This window comes from Biomphalaria glabrata, chromosome 3 (genome assembly GCF_947242115.1).
Source record: "Biomphalaria glabrata chromosome 3, xgBioGlab47.1, whole genome shotgun sequence".
NCBI lineage: Eukaryota > Metazoa > Mollusca > Gastropoda > Planorbidae > Biomphalaria > Biomphalaria glabrata.
This window is the reverse complement of record NC_074713.1, coordinates 29,964,067-29,988,239: the sequence shown is the minus strand read 5'-3', so window position 1 is coordinate 29,988,239 and position 24,173 is coordinate 29,964,067. Positions and strand designations below refer to the sequence as shown.

At 36.2% G+C, this 24,173-nt stretch overlaps 1 protein-coding gene across 2 annotated transcripts in view; it reads right to left on the bottom strand.

Moving 5' to 3' along the window:
• Positions 1-12,142, bottom strand: part of LOC106069751 (heterogeneous nuclear ribonucleoprotein U-like protein 1) — a 55,779-nt gene extending 43,637 nt beyond the window's left edge. For both annotated transcript variants that reach the window (XM_013229480.2, XM_013229481.2), the window contains exon 1: positions 11,823-12,142. In XM_013229480.2, coding sequence (XP_013084934.2) covers positions 11,823-11,955 — 133 coding nt within the window. In that variant the 5' untranslated portion in view covers positions 11,956-12,142. The remainder of the gene's footprint in view (positions 1-11,822) is intronic.
• Positions 12,143-24,173: the final 12,031 nt, after the last annotated feature.

Sequence of the window (24,173 nt, the reverse complement as noted above, 5' to 3'; positions counted from 1 at the left end):
GCTTTTACTGATGGATAGATCTATGTTTCTGGAAGCTTCATTAGCAAAATTTTTTTGAAATTCGTTTTTATATGGAATTTGTGCATTTGTGAATATCATGAAGTATTGCCAAAAAGACAGACAACATTTACTTCTGGATTTATGTGGTCCCATTTCAAAAGGTAAGAAACATATTTTAGAAATATAACTCATGTATAAAATACATACTTAGTATTTAAAAATGATTGTTACACACCATAAAGAAAAAAAAAGTAAATAAAATGCTTCTTTTGTCTTAAATTTGAAAAAAAAAATAGCCTCGATGCAATTTTTGAAGTTGTGATGTCACCAAACAATGTGTACACTTTTTTTTTAAATATTTACATTTTGCCGATTTTCGTTGCAAAACACTTATTTTTGTATTTCCATCATCATAATTATTTTTTTTATTTTTTGGTTATTTAAAATAAAAATATATTTATAAAATCAGTTTTTTTTAAAACCAATCAGAATGGAGGTCGCCGGAACTGACTTCATGACCTCCCGTTCAAAGTGCTTTTTTTTTTGTCATTCGCTCAGAATTATTCGAAGCGATAATTCTAGCAAAGGTAATTATAGACAGAATCTATTACAGATAATTCAGTTTATAATATCAACTGCTTAGTTAATTATTCTACTTTAATAATAGGATGTCGATTTCTTCAATAATTAACTTCAAGGACGGGAACACGGGTATCTATCTTTAGCCAGGCGCGCGCGATAAAAAAAAAAAAGCACGCGTTTTGACTAAGTCAACCCGAAGGCGCACCTCTGAATTGAGATCTTAGTCTGTAAAAGCTAAAAACCTATAATTTTTTTAATAAATATTGACTATTACGGCAATTATTTTACTTTAATATTGGTACATTGCATGCGTCATAAAATCGGCCCTGCAATGCGATGTTTCAGCGCGAGGGGTGGGAGCACATTTTGAACTTAGATTTTAGATCTAAATCTATCTCTAGATCTATAATAGTTTCTACAGATCTAGATCTATAAAGACTAGATCTAGATCTTAACCATATTTTAAAATCAATCTAGCGAAATGCTTTTAGATTAGTTAGACATAGATCGATCTCTAGGTCTAGGACTAGATCTAGGTCACTGGACTTAGACTCTGATATTAGATTAGTCTAGATCTAGTCATTAGAGTTAATAAGCGTGAAATCATTTAAATATTTACTGATCTAGATCTAAATTCTCTTATCAAGATAGATTAGATCTAGAACTAGATGATTTAGATGTATATATTATAGTCATTTCTAGTAGATAGTCAAGTAGCGATGTACACACGTGAATCAAGACCCTAGTGACCTAGACCTAGTCTAAGTCTAAATGTAGACTCTAGGTCTTAGATCTAGATCTATATAATTTATATAGCCTTATATCTACGTCTAAATATAATTCTATATCTACGTCTAAATATAATTCATAGTAAGACTTAGGACTAGATTTTAACATGGAAAAAAATCTGAGATCTAAATCTACTATCTAGATCTAGTCATTTCTAGATCTAGTAACTAGATCTAGTACTACTAGATCTAGTAGATAGTCAATTAGCGATGTACACGTGTGGATCTAGGAATCTAAATGTAGATTAGATCTAAGATTTTATATATCTAAATCTAATTCATAGGATCTTATAAACTCAGTAGGGTTAAATTAGATCTGATCTCTAGATCTACATCTTAAATTACTTAAAGTTAAAGTGGAAAAAATCTAGATCTAGTCAATTATAAACAAGAGTAGAAGAGATTCAATAGACATAGTGACATAGTTAAAAATAACAACAAACACATATTAACCAAATTATAAAAGTTGTTTTTATTTCTTTTCTCAGCAACAGTTACTACAGATACAAAGATTGAGATTATTTGAGATAGTAAACAGTCAATAGATATAGATCATGCACCATGCAAGTTAAGCCTTATTAGGTCTAAGTAGAGTAGTCTAGACCTAGATCTAAAAAGTGATCAAGAACTAGAACTAGAATAGATCTAAATCTTGATAATATTTCATTTAATATTAGATCTTTTCTAGTCTAAAATTATACATATCTATAACCTTTATCTAAAATTGATATAAATAGTATCATGTTAAAACATGAAGATAAGAGAAAAAAAAAAGACTTTTTATGGTAGGGTGGGCCAAAGAGGGGGCTTATTTATTAATTATACATATTTTTTAAGGTTTTTTTTTTTTCAAATGTTATATAAATATACTTTACTTTGTGACACAGTTTTAAGCAAATAATATTGTGAATTTGTGAAATTCATGGATTATTGGACATATCTTCTGTGAATTATGGATTTTTCACTATTAGAGGTAAGTGTGTTTGACCTAATTTTTTTATGTTAAATACCTGTCTGATGATAATGAATTTACTTTTTTTTGGATTCCTTTCTTCTTGGGCATTAAAATTGATACATAATATGTCTAAACTGATAATGTTTTTGTTATTTAGGATAATGATAAAGTATAATTTGCAACCTAATTTTTTTTACGGAGGGGGTGGGGTCTGGGGTGGCTCAATTAATTGGCATAAATGACTTTAAAAACTTGTTTTTATATTTTTTTCAAATGTTCTATAAATATACTTTACTTAGGGATATATTTTTCTATTAATAATATTGTGAATTTGTGAAATTCATGGATTATGGGACATATCTTCTGTGAGTGATGAATTTTTCATTATTAGGGGTAAGTGTGTTTGACCTCATTTTTTCAAGTTAAATAATTGTCTATTGCTTCTAATTTTATTTTTTTTGAATTCCTCTATTCTTGGGCAATTAATTTGATATATAATATGTCAATAAAAGCCATTTTGAAATTGGTCAAAAAAATGGTCCTTAAAGTAGAATGTTGAGAGCTCAATCTGTTTTCCACCATATTAACTATGGCGGAAAACAGATTTGTACCCAAAAATTAAATTCTGAAGATCAGAACTCATTATTTCTGTAAAGCTACTACCTGTGATGTATTTGTTTGTTGTTTTGGGTAGAGCAATGTTTGTGTAAGCTATCATATCAATAAAAGTTTTAAATTCATTTTTATTATGAGTTTGTGCATCCGAGCGTATTACAGAGTATAGAAATTCTGACATACATAATTTACTTTTGACTTCTATGTGATCTTCTTTGAAAAGGTAAGAAACATATTTTTTTATATTATTACATGTAAATTTAGCATATTTACACTTAAAATGAAAGTTATAAATATTGTTACACAAGAAAATGCAAAAATAACATTATTTTGTCTTAAAATCAATAAAAAACATTACCTTTGGGTTATGACCTAATTTGGATGTCGGAACACTAGGCTAGAAAAGAATATTCCCCATCCAAAAAAATACAGCCATAGTAATAGTATAGTGTCATAGTTAAAAATAACAACAAACACATATAAACCAAATAAAAGTTGTTTTTCTTTTCTCAGCAACAACAAACAAGATTGAGATAGTTAACAGAATACATTCTGCAACACTTAAGTTAAGCCTATTAGTAGGTGTAGACTGTGTAGAGTAGTCTAGACCTAGATCTAAAAAGTGATCAAGAACTAGAATACATCTAAATCTGATAATAGCCTAAAATTACACATCTATAAACTTTATCTAAAGTTGATTTAAATAATAACAGTAACAATAGTATTTTAAAACATGAAGAAAAAAAAAAAGTGACTTTTAATAGTAGCTGCGCTGAAGATGAAGAGGGGGCTTATTTATTAGTTATGGCGGAAAACAGATTTCCTATTGAAAATGCATTTTTGTAGTTCAACATTCATTTTCTACATAAAATAGACCATCCATGTAAAATTTGATTTACTGGTGGATAGATCTATGTTTATGGAAGCTTCATTAGCAAAATGTTTTTGAAATACGTTTTTATAATGAATTTGTGCGTTTGTGAATACCGGCAAGTATGCAAAAAACAATGGACAAGATTTACTTTTGGATTTAGGTGCTCCCGTTTCAAAAGGTAAGAAACATATTTTTTCTATATTATCTATGTATAAAATACACACTTACTATTTAAAAATGGTTGCTACACGCATAAAAGAAAAAAAAAAGTGAAAGAAATGGTTTGTTTGTCCTAAATTTTGAAAAAACTAGTCCTGACATCATGTCCTATTTTTATCCATCGCCAAATACCCTGTACATTATTTTTAAAATAACATTTAAAAATGATCGATTTTAGTTTTAAAATACATCTTTTTTTATTTCAGTAATAATAATGTATTATTATTTTTATTTTTGGTTATTTAAAAAAAATATGTTTTTGTTTAAATCTCGTTTTTTTTTAACCAATCGGAATGTCTAACGCCAAAATCGAAGGTCAACCCAATTTTTTCAACGTGTGTTTTTAAAAAGTTATTCACTCAGAGAAACTCCGAGAGGCAACATATAGCAAAGGCAATAGCTGAGTTTAGATAGTACAGACAGTTTAGTTTAGAATATTAACTTCTTAGGTAATTTTTATGCTTTAGTAATCAGTCCATCGGCTTTGGTCATTTGAAAGGTCACTATTTTACGCCATAGACTGTAACAACGCGTACGTATGCGAGCGAGCGCCCGGTGAGGAAAACACTCGTTTTGATATTAGATCTAATCTAGATCTAGAGACTATGATATTATTATTTCTAGACTCTAGATCTACTATATACATTTCTATTCTATAACTAGATCTATTCTAGATCTAGAACATCAAAATTTAACATTACATTAGATTTGATTAGATCTAGAGTCTAAGTCTAATTCTAGCGATCTAGCCATCGCGTAATTGCGTACCGTACTGTATTTCTTCTATTAAATTGTCTATCACTGACATTTATGTTTAAAAAGTCATAATCTAGTTATTATTTTAATTTAGAATCATCTAGTAATTGCGATACTTGTGTAATCTATCTAGATCTAGTAGATCTATAAGTAAGACTAGTGACTAGACTTAGACATCGTTACTCGCCAGTCAATCAACAAAGTCGCGAGCTTGCCGTAGGTCTACATCTACTGTAGGTTATTTCTTCTATTGTATTGACTAGATTTTTTTAGATTTAGATCTAAATTAATCTAGATCTGTAAATTAAGGACCAGATTTAAACCATATTTTTAAATTAATCTAGCGAAATGCTTAGACTTAGATCGATGTCTAGATCTTGAATAATCTTGATTAAATACTAGATCCATTCTCTCTCTAGAGTTAGGGTTAGAGCGTCTTAGCGTGAAATCATTTAATATTTGACTACTTTAAAGCAATTCTTGTGTAGTCTGAAGATTAGATCTAGTTAAATCTAATAATCTGATAGACCAGATCGGTAAAATCGTGATTCTAGATCTAGATCTATATTTAAAACATATCCCGTATTTCTTACTATTTTCTATTGAACTAATGATTACTAATGTCTACAACTACCAGAACCATGGAATGTACCAGAAACTGACAGTTTTGTTTAAAATTTAAAGTAAAAATAATTGTTAACCTTTTGATCAACTAAGTCTGGATCTAGACCTTAGATCTAATGAATTCTAATAATATGTAGTATTTGACTTGTTTGTGATGATTAGGCTAGGTAGATCTAGACAATTCTAGACTCAAGGACTAGTTCTGGTGTTGGTGAATGTAGAATCTAGACATTGGAACTTAATATAAATATAAAATAAAGATCTACTTATGACCTATGGACAAAAACAAAACATATAATAAACCAAATAAATGTTGTTTTTATTTCTTTTATTTCTTTTCTCAGCAACCATTACAACAAATACAAAGACAGAGATTAGTTGAAGAAAATAAACAAAAAACATCATGCACCATGCAACTCTTAATTAAGTTAAGCCTATTATTAGGCCTAGAACTAGATCTATTTATCTTTTATTTAATATTAGATCTTTTCTAGTCTGAAATTGTACATCAATCTAAAATTGTTATTAATAATATGTTAAGACATGAAGAAAAGAAAAAAAAAGTGACTTTTCATGGTAGGGTGGGCCGAAGAGGGGGCTTATTTATATTAGTTATAAATACATTTTAAAGTTGTTTGTTTGTTTTTTCAAATGTTCTATAAATATACTTTACTTTGTGACACAGTTTTATGTTAATAATATTGTGAATTTGTGAAATTCATGGAATATTGGACATATCTTCTGTGAACGGTGGATTTTTCATTATTAGGGGTAAGTGTGTTTGATCTCATTTTTTTATGTTAAATACTTGTCTGATGGTAATGAATTTACTTTTTTTAGATTCCTCTGTTCTTGTGCATTAAAATTGATACATGGCGGAAAACAGATTGAGCTCTCAACATTCTACTTTAAGGACCATTTTTTTGACCAATTTCAAAATTACTTTTATTGACATATTATATATCAAATTTATTGCCCAAGAATAGAGGAATTCAAAAAAAATAAAATCAGAAGCAACAGACAATTATTTAACTTGAAAAAATGAGGTCAAACACACTTACCCCTAATAATGAAAAATTCATCACTCACAGAAGATATGTCCCATAATCCATGAATTTCACAAATTCACAATATTATTTATAGAAAAATATATCCCAAAGTAAAGTATATTTATAGAACATTTGAAAAAAATATAAAAACAAGTTTTTTAAGTCATTTATGCAAATTAATTGAGCCACCCCAGACCCCTTCCCCTCCGTAAAAAAAATTAGGTTGCAAATTATACTTTATCATTATCCTAAATAACAAAAACATAATCAGTTTAGACATATTATGTATCAATTTTAATGCCCAAGAAGAGAGGAATCCAAAAAAAGTAAATTCATTATCATCAGACAAGTATTTAACATAAAAAAATGAGATCAAACACACTTACCCCTAATAATGAAAAATCCATAATTCACAGAAGATATGTCCAATAATCCATGAATTTCACAAATTCACAATATTATTTTCTTAAAACTATGTCACAAAGTAAAGTATATTTATAGAACATTTGAAAAAAAAAAAAAACAACCTTAAAAAGTATTTATAATTAATAAATAAGCCCCCTCTTCGGCCCACGCTACCAATAAAAAGTCTTTTTTTTTTCTCTTATCTTCATGTTTTAACATGATACTATTTATATCAATTTTAGATAAAGGTTATAGATATGTATAATTTTAGACTAGAAAAGATCTAATATTAAATGAAATATTATCAAGATTTAGATCTATTCTAGTTCTTGATCACTTTTTAGATCTAGGTCTAGACTACTCTACTTAGACCTAATAAGGCTTAACTTGCATGGTGCATGATCTATATCTATTGACTGTTTACTATCTCAAATAATCTCAATCTTTGTATCTGTAGTAACTGTTGCTGAGAAAAGAAATAAAAACAACTTTTATAATTTGGTTAATATGTGTTTGTTGTTATTTTTAACTATGTCACTATGTCTATTGAATCTCTTCTACTCTTGTTTATAATTGACTAGATCTAGATTTTTTCCACTTTAACTTTAAGTAATTTAAGATGTAGATCTAGAGATCAGATCTAATTTAACCCTACTGAGTTTATAAGATCCTATGAATTAGATTTAGATATATAAAATCTTAGATCTAATCTACATTTAGATTCCTAGATCCACACGTGTACATCGCTAATTGACTATCTACTAGATCTAGTAGTACTAGATCTAGTTACTAGATCTAGAAATGACTAGATCTAGATAGTAGATTTAGATCTCAGATTTTTTTCCATGTTAAAATCTAGTCCTAAGTCTTACTATGAATTATATTTAGACGTAGATATAAGGCTATATAAATTATATAGATCTAAGACCTAGAGTCTACATTTAGACTTAGACTAGATCACTACGGTCTTGATTCTTGATCCACGTGTGTACATCGCTACTTGACTATCTACTAGAAATGACTAGATCTATATATAAATATAGATCTAAATCATCTAGTTCTAGATCTAATCTATCCTGATAAGAGAATTTAGATCTAGATCAGTAAATATTTAAATAATTTCACGCTTATTAACTCTAATGACTAGATCTAGACTAATCTAATCTCAGAGTCTAAGTCCAGTGACCTAGATCTAGTCCTAGACCTAGAGATCGATCTATGTCTAACTAATCTAAAAGCATTTCGCTAGATTGATTTTAAAATATGGTTAAGATCTAGTCTTTATAGATATAGATCTGTAGAAACTATTATTGATCTAGAGATAGATTAATTTAGATCTAAAATCTAAGTTCAAAATGTGCCCCCCCCCCCTCGCGCTGAAACATCGCATTGCCGGGCCGATTTTATGACGCATGCAATGCACCAATATTAAAGTAAAATAATTGCCGTAGTAGTCGATATTAATTTAAAAATTATAGGTTTTTAGCTTTTACAGACTAAGATCTCAATTCAGAGGTGCGCCTTCAGGTTGACTAAGTCAAAACGTGTTTGTTTGTTTTTTATCGCGCGCGCCTGGCTAAAGATAGATACCCGTGTTCCCGTCCTTGAAGTTAATTATTGAAGAAAACGACATCCTATTATTAAAGCAGAATAATTAACTAAGCAGTTGATATTATGAACTGAATTATCTGTAATAGATTCTGTCTATAATTACCTTTGCTAGAATTATCGCTTCGAATATTTCTGAGCGAATGACAAAAAAAAAAAGCACTTTGAACGGGAGGTCATGAAGTCAATTCCGGCGACCTCCATTCTGATTGGTGTTAAAAAAAACGAGATTTTATAAATATTTTTTTATTTTAAATAGCCAAAAAATTAAAAAAATAATTAATTATGATGATAGAAATACAAAAATAAGTGTTTTGAAACGAAAATCGGCAAAATGTAATTTATATAAAAAAAAAAATGTACACATTGTTTGGCGACATCACAACTTCAAAAATTGCATCGAGGCTATTTTTTTTTCAAATTTAAGACAAAAGAAGCATTTTATTTACTTTTTTTTTTCTTTATGGTGTATAACAATCATTTTTAAATACTAAGTATGTATTTTATACATGAGTTATATTTCTAAAATATGTTTCTTACCTTTTGAAATGGGATCACATAAATCCAGAAGTAAATGTTGTCTGTCTTTTTGGCAATACTTCATGATATTCACAAATGCACAAATTCCATATAAAAACGAATTTCAAAAAAATTTTGCTAATGAAGCTTCCAGAAACATAGATCTATCCATCAGTAAAAGCAAATATACCACAGATGGTCTATATTCAGAGATAATGAATATTGAACTCGAAAAAATGCATTTTCAATAGAGAATCTGTTTTCTGCCACATAATATGTCAAAACTGATAATGGTTTTGTTATTCATGGTGATGATAAAGTATAATTTACAACCGAATTTTTAACGTAGGTGGTGGGGTCTGATGAGGCTCAATTAATAGGCATAAATGTTTTAAGAAACTAGTTTTTATTGTTTTTTTTCAAATGTTCTATAAATATACTTTACTTTGTGACACATTTTTCTGTTAATATTACTATGAATTTGTGAAATTTATGGATTATTGGACATACCTTCTGTGAATGATGGATTTGTCATTATAAGGGGTAAGTGTGTTTGACCTTATATTTTCATTGGAAATAATTGTCTGCTGCTTCTGATTTTATTTTTTTTGAATTCCTCTATTCTTGGGCATCAAAAATGATATATAATATGTCAATAAAAGACAATTTGAAATTGGTCAAAAAATTGGTCCCAAAAGTAGAATGTTGAAAGCTCAATCTGTTTTCCGCCTTATAAATACTTTTTAAAAGTTGTTCGTTTGTTTTTTCAAATGTTCTATAAATGTACTTTACTTTGTGACACAGTTTTATGCTAATAATATTGTGAATTTGTGAAATTCATGGAATATTTGACATATCTTCTCTGAATGATGGATTTTTCATTATTAGTGGTAAGTGTGTTTGATCTCATTTTTTTATGTTAAATACTTGTCTGATGATAATGAATTTACTTTTTTTAGATTCCTCTGTTCTTGGGCATTAAAATTGATACCTAATTAATATGTCAAAACTGATAATCATATTATAATGGTTTTGTTATTCATGATGATGATAAAGTAATAATTTACAACCAAATTTTTAACGTAGGTGGTGGGGTCTGGGGAGAATAAATGTTTTAAGAAACTAGTTTTATCAAATGTTCTATAAATATACTTTTGTGTTTGTGACACATTTTTCTGTTAATATTACTATGAATTTGTGAAATTCATGGTTTATTGGACATACCTTCTGTGAATGATGGATTTGTCATTATAAGGGGTAAGTGTGTTTAACCTTATTTTTTCATGGGAAATAATTGTCTGCTGCTTCTTTTTTTTTTTTTTTTTTTAATTCCTCTATTCTTGAGCATCAAAAATGATATATAATATGTCAATAAAAGCCAATTTGAAATTGGTCAAAAAATTGGTCCCAAAAGTAGAATGTTGAGAGCTCAATCTGTTTTCCGCCATATTAGGGAGGTGAAATAAAAAATTGATCTTTGAAAAAATAAATTTTCGTTAGTACATCATTAAAATACTTATATCGAACTTTCCAATGGTGTTTAAATTATGACTGTATGTCTAATAGTTAGAAAGTTATGAATTTTTTTTTCGTCGTTTTGGCCTAACATTGTTGCCATGGAACAAAAGAGATAAGTCATCATGAGAGCGTCTCTCTCGCTAAGCCAGCGAGACACACCCCCCGCTCAAAAAGTTAAAAAGTTGGAATTGAGTTTCGTAGAGGATAAATCTACTTATTAAATAAGAAATTTAATAGTAGATTTAGTATTCATAGTGAATTTCTAGCTCACAAATCTAATTTCATTTATATTTATGAACTTTACTTGTTTAAAATGTAAATATTGATGTAATAAACAAATTATCGGGTCTAGATCTACAAGAATTGTCAGAGAGGCGGGGACAAAATGGCGGCGTTCTGATGGCAGAAAATAACAAAATATTTAAAAAGTGGGATCAAAATCGTCTGAAACAATTATTTTTCAAATGCGCTTTATAATTCATGCGACGACGATTAATACATAAAATCTATTTGAATATATCCAGAATATTAGGCCTTACATGGCCTCCAGTGGTTTTACATTGATGACGAAATTTTCTTATCAAAATTCAGTAAATTCTGAAAAACCCATAGCCCCCAATGGTAAACCGTATTTTCAAGTTTGTGAGCGATGCGACGGAGATATCAAGATAAAACTTGGCAGAATTATAGCCAGGCATGATATCTACCATAGGAAAAAAAATGAATCATTGATCATTTTCCTGGACCCTGTATTGCTAAAAACAAAAAATGAGTATTTTTTATAATAAAAGTAAAAATGACAAATAACTTTTTAAAAAAGCCGTAATTAAGCTTTATATAGGCCATGGTCTAAAGTAATCGATAACACAAGTTTAAAACTTCTCTTATTTCATTCAAAAGTGTACTAAATTTGCAAGTGTGGTTTATGTGAAAAAAAGTCAAAAACGCAATCTCAAGTTTATCGGTCATTTTTTACTTTCACACTTCCGCGTTTTTTCGCATAGCTAGCCATATCAAAATAAAATTTAATGACCACAAAAACAGCGTCTGAATTCAAGTAATGTCCAGATTAAATAAACTATTCTAGATACAGTTTTTTCCTAACGCCACCTTACGGAGATATACACAAATTCAAACATACAAAATGTCCGCTACTCAGGCTACTGATATAGTGATGAGCTTTGTAGTTACTCTTACACTCTATCTCTACACTTACAGTACACCTATCATCATGAGCTATCGCCGCTTAGGGCGTTTCATACTTTTAGATAGACTAGATCTAGATCCATCTAGAGTAGATCGCAACTTACCAGTTGACGCTTCCAAAGCTTCTTTTAAACGTGCCACAAGAGCAGCCTTGTTTCCCTTTGTATCTAATCCTCTTGCTTTCAACTCGTCTCTCAATTCAGCGACCTTCAGTTTTTCTGGATCGATGTCACTCATTTTTTTTTTATAGATTTATGCTTTTAAGAGGTATAGATCTAGACTCTAGTATCTAGAACTAGGTCTATATCGTTGTGACTTAAGTTACTACGAGTTGCTCTAGATCTCGATAGAATCTACCTAGAAAACTTTAAAGTTTGATGGCGTCAGTAAATAATGAATATTCAAGATGTCTGCCTGCCAGTGCACATGCAGTTTATAAAAAAAAAATGAAAGAAACGAAACAACTGCATTTAATCAATATTTATTTTTATTTTGTTAGACATTGATCTAGTTTTAGAGAGGCACTATGTTTTAAATAGCGCGTTATATCTTCAAATGAACAGCTCTTGTTGAATTCAAAGAGCGCATAATTATACATGATACCCGTGCTCAGGGGCGGCCTTAGGCCACTGCAGCCTATGCGGTCGCAGTGGGCCCAGTGCTTTCATAAGCCCCCCGCTAGTTCTAAGTGTATATTATTAATTAAACCAATGTAAATTATATATAATAACAGGGTTTTCAAGGGCCTCCAGGAAATCTCATGAAAAGGCAAAATATACGAAAAAGTAATGGAAATCTCATGAAAATTAAAATCTCCTGAAAAATGGAGAAGATTAAATTGTCATTTTTGGGGTGCCAATAAATAAAAAACAGGATTGTGAGCTTTCATTTAATAAAAATTTATTGCAAAGACGAAATAATTTTCTAATAAATAAATCTTAATTTTGACATTATGCTTATCCTTACCCAGACAAATCCCGCGCTATCCGTTTCGCATAGAGCCCGTTATTTTAAGCTTTAAAAAAAGCATATTTTGAGGTATCTACAGTGCAATTAGCCTGCTACTCTTCCGCAAAAAAAAAATTCAAAAACCAAATCTGCTATTCAATGGAGTCCAGCGACTGGTAGAAAATGGTAAAATGCTTTAGTTTTTGTATTGGATTGGGAAGGGAAACCACAAAACTCCTTCTGGCTAAGCTCATGAAATTTGGAAACTGTAGTTTGCTTACGTTGGCTGCACTGGGGCAGTAAGTAAAGTTTCCCTATCAGACTATGAGGTCTGAGGCAAGTGATGGTTTGAAGACCCTCCCCTCCAGACTACGCCCATGTGTTATATTATAGGTGTAAGCCTAATTCTCTACAAAATATATAAAGTTTGATAACGCATCGAAAACTGGATGTATGCATTCGTAGGATTACATAATGTATTCTATTTATACATGTATGTAGTCTGAAAACTATAAACAATACAATGGCAGCCTAATGAGTTTGAAGCTTTTTTGGTATTACCTATAGATTACAGACGTTTCTTAAAAAAATAAGATTGTTACGTCTTACGTATTTCATATGTCAATCTAGTCATGCATGTTGATCTGTGACTTAAAATATGCTAAATCATTGGTTTTCCTGGCTTACTCAGGCAACCCATTCCATTAAAAGATAAGAGAAAGCAGAAAGGTTAGAGAGACACTTACTTGATGTGAAAAGCTCCTCCTAGAATATTCTCAAAAAACGCGATTTGTATAAGAATATATTATGACCAATTATCTATCTTAATATATAATTTTCTTCTTCCCTAATCAGGTCAGACAAGAAGAAGAAGTGATTTGTTGATTGTTGATTTGAGGCACATCGGCACAATTTAGGCCATGTCGTGCCTGCAGTCCCTCAAGGACCACTCTCTCTCTAAACAACAAGGGCCAGATTCTATACAGTCATGTAATTAAAATCAAGGTCTATTCACAGTTAAAATAGTAAAGGTAGTAAAAATTTAAATATTTGGTAAAAATCTAATGTAAATAGTGCATGTTCACAAATTCAGAAATCAGATCTTCGTAGATAGCCCCACTTCCTGAATAAAGCCCAGTACCTTCCCAGGGTCGACATTATTAAATAGTGTTTTTAGATTAGTGGCTCTAAAATATTTCGCCCTGACATCCTGGTATCTGGGGCAATCAACGAGGATATGTTCCACGGTGAGGCGAGAGTCACAGTACTCGCAAAGTGGGGGCTCCTCTCTCTTCAGTACAAAAGAGTGCGTGATGTAGGTGTGGCCAATCCTAAGTCTGGACATGGTTGTGCTACCACGCCTTGTCAGACCCTTAGGTGTGGGCCGCCACCTGACATCCGCCACAATCTGCCTGAGTTTACTGTGAGTCTCAGCCTCCCATCGGTTCTGCCACTCTCGATAGGTGGCAGAGGCAATACTTTGTCTCAGGTCCGAGTAGGGAATTTGGGTTCCTGACACCGCATGATTTAGGGCTCTCTTTGCTTCTCTGTCTGCGGCTTCGTTTCCCTCAATGCCAACATGGGAGGGGACCCAGATGAAGGTGACATCCCTACGGTCGGCTGTTATTAGGTCCAACAGCTTCAGGCTCTTATGTACCAATGGGATGTCAGTCTTCATCCGCCCCAAAGCTTGCAATGCAGATTTGGAGTCGGAGCAGATTATAAATTTCCTCCTTTTTGATGCTTTTACGGCCATAAGTGCAAGCAATATTGCATGCAATTCGGCCGTAAAGATGGAGCAGCCATCGGGGAGTCTACGGGAGATTGTTTTGTTCCGAAAGGAGCAGGCACACGCGACCTTTCCCTCCATTTTGGATCCGTCTGTGTAGATGGTGCCACAATCTCCGTAGCTCTCCTGCAGTTCCCTAAAGTGGACTTGTAGTATGCTTGGGTCTGTATTTTCTTTTTTGAAATTAAGGAGGGATAAATTTAATTTAGGTTTATTCATTAGCCAAGTAGGATTCTGAGGGGTTTCTATTTTAGAGATTTGGTCAATGGGTGGGGTTAAATTTTGGATGGGTTCTCTCATTCGAAGGCCCAACGGCTGTATGACGTTAGGCCTTCGATTGTATAATTCTACCTCTGTGGGGTTAAATATGGAGTCAAAAGCAGGGTTCGTGGGGTTGGATTTTAGCTTGACTATATACTGCATTGCAAGCTTTTTCACTCTTATATCCATGGGGAGTTCTCCAGCCTCCACATGGAGACTTGGGATAGGTGATGTACGAAACGCGCCGAGACAGAGACGCAAGGCAGCATTTTGTATTGGTTCCAGTATTTTTAGGTACGACTTCCTTGCTGCTCCATATATTATGGATCCGTAGTCTAGCTTGGATCGAATTAGACTCCGATAGAGCAGCAGCAAGGTATCTCTGTCAGCTCCCCAGTCCGTATGGCTGAGTACTCTTAGTATGTTTAATGACTTTTGGCATTTCTTCTTAAGTTCCTTAATGTGGGAGAGAAAATTAAATTTGGAATCTAAGGTGAGGCCTAAAAATTTTGTAGTTTTCACGACAGGGATCTTCTTTTTGTGTATAAATAGTTCAGGGTCTGGGTGGATTCCCCTTAGATTACAAAAATGCATACTAACTGTTTTGGAGTCTGAGAATTTGAAACCATTATAGTTTGCCCAACCCTGAATTTGGTTTAAACATAACTGTAATTTCCTTTCTAAGGTGTTCATGTTTTTCCCATAAGTAAGAATGACAAAGTCATCGACATACAAAGAGCACTCTATGCCAGGGGACAGCGCATTTATGATGCTATTTATTTTAATGTTGAACAGGGTGACTGACAGAATGCTGCCCTGGGGTACACCCATTTCCTGGTCATGAGTGTCAGAAGCGGAGTTGCCAACTCGGACCTGAAATTTTCGATCTTTCAGGAATTCCTCCACAAAACGGGAGAGGTGTCCCTTAAGCCCCATAAGCGCCAGGTCACGTAGAATGCCATGTTTCCAGGTTGTGTCATAGGCCTTTTCTATATCGAAGAATACAGCTACTAGATGTTCTCTTCTGAGTAATGCATTTCTAATATAAGCTTCCAGCCTTACCAGGTGGTCAGTTGTCCGCCCCTGCCGGAATCCGCACTGGTAGTTTGAGATCACTTTATTCCTTTCCAGGTACCAGACCAGCCTACTGTTAATCATTCTTTCCATGGTTTTGCAGATGCAGCTTGTTAGTGCTATTGGTCGAAAGTTAGCTGGGTCAGAGCCGTCTCTTCCCGGTTTAGGTATCGGTATAACTGTGGCTTTCCTCCAGCTGTTTGGGAAAGCGCCTGTTTGCCACACACAGTTATAGACCCCTAGTAGGACTGCCAATGAGGGTTCGGGAAGGTGCTTGAGGAACTGGTAATGGATTTCGTCTTCTCCAGGCGCTGTGTCATGTGACTTGTCCAGCGATTCCCTCAGTTCCTCAAGCGAGAACGGTTTGTTGTAGTCTTCATTGTTCTCTGACCTGAAATCAATGGGGTGTCTTTCCTCCCTGGTTTTGACTTTTTGGAACTCTGGCGTGTAGTGTGCAATGGATGATTTTTCTGCTATTGAGGATGCAAGGCAGTCAGCTATTTCTCTGGGGGACGTGACAGTTCGTCCAAGAAGAAGAAGTAAAGGAAAGATCACTCTCTTATTTCTGCGGATAGTCACCCCACGAAAAAAAAAACAAGAAAGAGGGGGGGGGGGAGAACACGTTTTCACAGCTCGCTACGGATGGCTGCGCGCTGGACTGTCAAACCCTGTCCGCTCCCATCCCCCTTCGTCCTGCGGGAGGTTGGAACTAGGAAGTAAACTATCGTCAACTCTGAAGGAACATCAGAATCATGTAAAACATTTTACAAGCAAACATTTTACAAACACTAAATAGCAGCGCCGGACTTAACCATTGTGACCAAGAAGTCATGGAAAGAGAACAAGTAATCTACTATGTATATTTCCAGGTCACCAAATAGCAGGGCCGCACAACAATTGTGGGGCCCTATGCGAAACGGATTTCACGGAGCCCAATTTGGGTAGGGAAGCGGACAATAAGTGAAATTTAAGAGTTTGTATTAGAAAATAAATTCGTCTATGCATTTTATTCATTCTTTACTACGTACAGAATTACTTTAAGAGCCTTGCGTGTAGCAAAGTCATACAGTATGTGAGCTTGCGCTCCCAGAGCTAGTTTTATATGCAATTTTAGCTATTTTTTAAAAGTATTTATGTTGTTTAGGTTAGAGCTATTTTTATATATTTTATTTTTATAGGTTAGTGTCAGATTTTATAATTGTACTTCCACATATTTATAAATGTAGTGGGCAGGACATAATATACGGGTCGGCTCAACTTGACCAAGCACCGGTCAGCAAAGGGTCAAGTTGACCTCTGCCCCGGTAGCTGAGATTTGAATTCCTTTTCCTGCTGGCATCCTCGATTGAAACTTGCTGCTACGCACCTACTCCAATACCACCTTGTCTGATACTGCTGTGTTTGTCCTAAGTTCATTGTTTTGACCAAGGTTGCAGGTTTTTTGTGTACATTAAACTTATAATAAGCCTCCTGACTTGCTTCGTCATTTTGGTTGTCATAGTCTGTGCTGAACCCACCACAGAATCTTTTGGTGTCAGAAGTGGGATCCGAAGAAAGAGTCTACCAGACCTCCCTGTCAGACGATAAGTGGAGCCTTCGGAACTTTCCAATCAAGTCAGAAGCTGACAAGTACTATTTTATTTTATATTGTACCATTTGAGATATTCCAGTGTTTTTTTTTCTACTTTCAGGGTAGTTAAGTTAGTTATTTTTTTAAATATATAATTGTATTAAGTTAGAGTATAATTGTATTAAGTAAAAAAAAACCTGCAGTCAATGGAGAAGAACAGGATGAAACACAATGCAGTGGATTGGGGTGAGGTCGATCCGTTGAGTGGCGAAGGGGAGCCAGAGGAAGCAGGAGTGAACCAAACAGAAGTCGCCACCCTCCGGGCACAGTTAGAGGCACTGAAAATGGCCTGCCAACGGCCTCTCATATTGTCGGAACCGACAAAGCGGATACGGCAGTTCAGTGGTAGGGGCACCGCTGATGGACCAACGGCTGAAGAGTTTGCAAGGGAAGTAAGGGAAGCCTGGGAGCTTAGGCCTTACTCTACCAAAGAGAAGGTGGCCGTGATAATGAACAATATCAGCGGCCCCGCCAGAAAAGAACTCGACCTGCAAACCCCAAGGACAAAGAGCGACCCGGAAGCCTTGTTGGAAACCCTCCTTGAGGCGTTCGCCCAGACTATGCCAGTGCGAGAAGCAGAGGTGGTCTTCCTGGGATCACGTCAACGCAGAGGAGAATCCCTTCGAGACTTCTCGCACAGGCTCTTCAGCGAACACTCGGTGGCGGTAAGCCAACAAAGGCGGGAGAGAGTTGAGTGCTTCAGCGAGGCAAGGCTGAGGGACCAATTCGTTCATGGGCTGAACGACTCTGCACTACGTAGGGAACTGCTGAGACTGGTGGAGGAGGAACCAGCAATAACATTTATTGCAATTAGAAACCAAGCCTTCAAATGGGAAAGCCAGGATCAAGGAAACTCCCAACCACAAAACCAGTGGTGCGAACTGGTAAGTTCCCAGCTGACCAAGTTTGGAGAGCAATTGGAAGCATTGAGGAGCTCCCAGCAAAACTACACACGGACTGGCCAACCTCGCAACCAAGGAAGGATGACAAACCAGGGACAGTGGTCAACTAATCGCCCAATGGCATCTGTAAACAGCCGTACCACAACACCAGCAATGAATCGCCAAACAGCTCCTGCAGGACTTGTCTGGACACAGACCGACAGGGGATTTTTTCCATATACCTCCGACGGGGTTCCGGTCTGTACCAAGTGTTGGGAGCCAGGTCACATTGCTCGCCGCTGTGGAAATCACCCAAACTCCAGCCCCCTGGCATGAGGAGTCAAGTGCTGGGAGGGGCTGTTCATGACTCAATTAGTCATATCAAGGAGAATGCCATTGGCACCTGTCCTATTACAGTCACAGTCATCGGAAATGTAAGAGTCACGTTCTTGCTAGACACCGGGTCACAGGTATCTCTGCTCACAGAGTCATTTTTTAATGAACACTTTCGATCCCAAGGCCATGTGCTACAGTGCGTGGACAATTGGTTCCAATTGACTGCAGCTAATGGGCTGGCTATACCATACGTTGGTTACTTTGAAGCGGATGTACAGCTCATGGATAAAGTTATAAGAAACCGAGGTTTCTTGGTGACCAAAGATCAAAACTCCCCCGGATGGAAGCGTCACAAAGACGAAGTCCCTGGGACATTAGGAATGAACGTGCTAGGTGCAGAGGGCATGGGAGTGCTTGTCTCCAAAATAGCTGTTAAAACTTCAAGCAAACCCCAAAAGCAAGTATGGGGTAGAGCTCGACTTGCTCTCAAAGGTAAATTGTTGCTGCAAGCAGAATCTAAGAAAGTAATCCAATTGAGGGGATGCCCGAGGGACTACAGTGGTGACCTACTCTTAGAACCATCCCAGTCTGTCCCAAGGGCACTGGTTGTTCCTCGAGCGATTGTTAAGTCTACAAATGGCATCTGTCAAGCTGAAATTATCAACCTCTCAAGGGAAAATCTTGTTCTCTCTGAATCCATGGTTCTTGGCACATTTACAAGTTTTGACTGGCCTACGCCTAAGGCTGCCAACTTCCTCAAGGTATCAGCATCAGAGATCTGCATTACAGCCATTTCAGAACAGACGAGTCTCAGTACTTACGTGTGCCCAGTTGACTTGGAATCAATCGATTGCACTGAATCACAGAAGGATGCACTAAGAGACCTATTCATCAAGTATGCTGACTGTTTTGCTACAAATGAAGATGACCTAGGGCTGACAACGGCAGCAAAGCACAGAATAGAGCTAGAAGACCAGACGCCAGTACACCAACCGTATAGAAGGATTCCACCCACACAGTTTCAAGAAGTGCAGGAACACATTAACCAGTTGCTCCACAAACAAGTAATCAGAGAGAGCACAAGCTCATTTGCCTCCCCTATAGTTCTGGTGAGAAAGAAGGATGGTAGTCTTCGACTCTGTGTGGACTATCGTCTTCTAAACAACAAGACCAAGAAGGACGCCTACCCGCTACCTCGAATTGATGAAGCATTAGACACATTGCATGGTGCTAAATTTTTCTCCTCTATGGACCTGGCCTCTGGTTACCATCAAATTGAAGTTGATGAGAGGGATAAGCATAAGACCGCTTTCACAACGCCGTTTGGACTATTTGAATATAATCGAATGCCTTTTGGCCTGTGCAATGCCCCTGCCACCTTTAGCCGCCTCATGCAATCTCAAATGAGCGACTTGATCATGCAGAGTATGCTGGTGTACTTAGATGACATCCTTGTTTACAGTTCTACTTTTGAAGACCACATTGCTCGCCTAGGGAAGGTGTTGGAGCGGCTACGGACAATAGGTTTGAAGCTGAACCCAGAGAAATGTCAATTTATGAGAAGTGAAGTTAGCTATTTAGGACACACAGTTTCTGCTGGCGGTGTCTCAACTGATCGTGGCAAGATAGCAGCAGTTGTAAACTGGCCAGTCCCATCAACCCTTAAAGAACTCCAGTCTTTCCTAGGTTTTGCTAGTTATTACCGTCGGTTTGTGAAAGATTTTTCAAAGCTAGCATCACCACTACATAAACTGGTTGGCCACATTAACAACACCCAAAAGCCAAAGAGAAAGAACCCCTCGATTGGAGCAATGTGGACCAGTGAGTGCATGGATTCTTTTAAAACGCTCAAGGCAGCCTTAACTACTACCCCAGTATTAGGGTTTGCCGACTTCACACGACCCTTCATACTAGAGACAGATGCAAGCCACCAGGGAATGGGAGCAGTGCTATCACAAGAGCAAGATGGCCACAAGAAAGTGATAGCCTATGCCAGTCGCACATTAAGACCCACTGAAAGGAACATGAACAATTATAGCGCATTCAAATTAGAACTCCTAGCCCTTAAGTGGGCAATGACTGAGAAGTTTAGAGGATACCTACCTGGAACAAAAGTACAAGTTTATACTGACTATAATCCATTGTCTCACCTCAAAACCTGTAAGCTGGGAGCAGTCGAACAGCGATGGGCAGCTGATTTGGCAATATTTGACTACGAAATATTCTACCGGTCTGGACGTTCTAATGTAAATGCAGATATTCTGTCACGGAATCCTTTTGAACACGGAGAGGACAGCAAAGACAACGAGGAGAATGCAATAAGCTGCAACAGAACATCCCTGACCGTGCCAAAGGAGATTAGGGAAATAGTGACTTGTGGGCACCAGGACACTAATGAAAAGGCCACAGTTTTAGTAGGAGCAACTGATATTGCAGACATGTTCCCATCCTATAGCAAGAAAGAATTTGCGGAATTACAGATGAAAGACCCAGATATTGCAGCACTATCCAGTTTTTGGCACTCTGGCCTCAAACCCAAGCCAGGGGAACGGAGGAAATTATCACCCAATACGCAAACGCTATTAAATCAGTGGAAGAAACTGAAGGAATCAGATGGCATCTTGTATAGACAGTACCAGCAAGAGGGACAGACCTATAACCAGTTTCTACTCCCAGCCCAACTTCGTGAACAAGTGATAGCATCAGCACATTCACTGGGGCATCAAGGAAGGGAGCGGACTATTGAGCTTTTGAGACAAAGATGCTACTGGCCGAAAATGTACCATGACGTGACGAGCTACATACAGGGGTGCAAACGATGCCAGGAGGCTAAACTACCCACACGGATACCAAAAGGGCCTGCCGGTAGAATACTAGCTTCAAAGCCTCTGGAAATCTTAGCCATTGACTTTACCAGGCTGGAACCTTCCACGGATGGGAGGGAGGATGTCCTCATCCTTACAGATGTGTTTACCAAGTACACTATTGCCATCCCAACGAAAGACCAACGGGCTAGTACTGTCGCTAAGGTCCTCATCAAGGATTGGTTCCTACATTATGGGGTTCCACTGAGTATCCACTCGAACCAAGGCAGGAACTTTGAGTCACAATTAATTGCCGAACTGTGTTCCTCCTATGGCATTAACAAGTCACGCACAACACCTTACCACCCCCAAGCCAATGGACAGTGTGAGAGGTTCAACAGGACCCTGCATGAACTGCTTAGAACGTTGCCACCCAGCAAGAAACAAAGGTGGCCCGACCACATCCCAGAGTTAGTTTTCATGTACAACTGTACCCCACACACGACCACTGGATTCGCTCCATATGAGCTAATGTTCGGGAGACCACCAAAGCTTCCACTTGATTTTCTTCTTAGGGCAGAGGCAGATGACATGGGCACAGAGCCTGACATAAAGTGGCTCCACGCTCACATTGATAGGCTCAAGGAAACTCACAGAAGAGCCTATACGAAACTAGAACAAGAGACATTGAAAGGGAAAGAAACACAAGACTCCAAACAGACAGGAGAGATCATATCTCTAGGTAATACTGTACTGATTAGAAAGCGGTGGCTGGGTCGCAACAAGATACAGAACAACTGGGATCCTAGACATTTCAAGGTAATTGCTTTACCTCGGAAGGATGGTGATCCATACCTAGTGAGCCCAAAAGATGAAGAAGAAACTCAAAGGCGTGTTACCAGAACGGAGATCAAGCGCTACCAAGCTCCACCTGACTGGTGCCGAGGTAATGAGGAGTGCCCAGAACTAGGCCGGGAGTCTAATGAAGTACCAGAGGGACAGCGCAGGACCCAACGACTGACCGCAGGGCAACATAACAATATGTATCACCTCCCAAAGGCTGTGCACACCAACTCGAACCAGTTGTTTGATTTTCAAGAGTCATTCTAGGACAGAACGCCCCGAGACGGGTCGTTTCAAGCTAGGGGCTCTGTAATGGGGAGGACATAATATACGGGTCGGCTCAACTTGACCAAGCACCGGTCAGCAAAGGGTCAAGTTGACCTCTGCCCCGGTAGCTGAGATTTGAATTCCTTTTCCTGCTGGCATCCTCGATTGAAACTTGCTGCTACGCACCTACTCCAATACCACCTTGTCTGATCCTGCTGTGTTTGTCCTAAGTTCATTGTTTTGACCAAGGTTGCAGGTTTTTTTGTGTACATTAAACTTATAATAAGCCTCCTGACTTGCTTCGTCATTTTGGTTGTCATAGTCTGTGCTGAACCCACCACATATAGGTTAGTGCGGGATAGTATAAAAGGGACGTACTACATGCTGTCTAAAAACAGTTGAGTGTACATTTTTTGACCAGTGGTCAGTACCATATTTGTCTGTGTGACAGCTGAAGATCTTTGTGGTCTGTCGTCTAATTATATTTTTATTCCTGTACCTGGGACGGCCTGTAAGTTTGTAACTATTTTTTTTTACTAGTTCTATGTCACACTATGTGTAAGGTAGTTATTTTATTTTCTACTTGGACTATTTGTCATAATAGTTGGCAACATGCTGTATTGAAGATGGCGGCGTCCATCAGTCCTAATAGAATTAAATAGAATATAATATAGTTTTGCATTTATGTATTGCAGGCTATTGTTACTGCTTTTAGCTGCTGCAATTACTCTGCTGAAATAGCTGCTGTTTATAACTGCTGTTGTAGATCTATTCTAAATCTAGGGAATCTAGTGTTATTTTGTTTCTGCTATTGATAGATCTAGTTAATTCTAGTTTTAAAGTTTTGTCATTGTTTCTGTAGATCTATTCTAATTTTAGGGAAGCTAGTGTTATTTTGTTTCTGTAGTGACTAGTGTAGTGTTACCTTAGTGGCTTAGTTATAGTCTGTTTCTTGCTTTAGCTAGTTAGTAATTAGTTTAGTCTAGTTAGTAAGGTACTAAGACTAAGGTGTTCTTGTTTTAGTGTTAGTGTAATGGTTGTAGTAGTAGGATATTGTAGATCTAGACTAGTTTATTGTAGTTTGTTTGTCGATCTAGGTCTAGGGTAGTAGTTGTAGTGATTTAGTTAGATAGTTGGTTTGGTTAGTTTGTAGTGGTGTAGATTTAGAGGGTTTCAGTTAGTTGATGGGTTCAGTAGTAGTGATTAGTCAAGTTAGTGTATATATATATATTATATTTTATTATTGATTTATTATTTGTATGTAAATAAAGTTTCTTTTTGTTTTATCGTAAACTAAAGTTTGTTATCTTGTTTTCATTTAGTTAAGTTAGTATAGTTAGTTGTCTGGTTACGTATTAGGTGACTCTAGCCCCTTGGTCACCATACCGAGGTGCACAGATTGAGCCCACCCAGTAGTGCAAACATCTGCCTACTGTTGGTAAATTTTAATGTTGAGCAGAAGAGAATAGGTCTTTCCCACTCGCGCCTGCCTGACCTGCTCACAAGTATATCATACTAATTCTGTTTCCTACATAGATCCCGCTCAATAGTAAGAATTACCAAATGTTTCAATCTATCTTTGAGAATTGTTGACAAGTAATTCTTCATTAGCTTGAGGCACG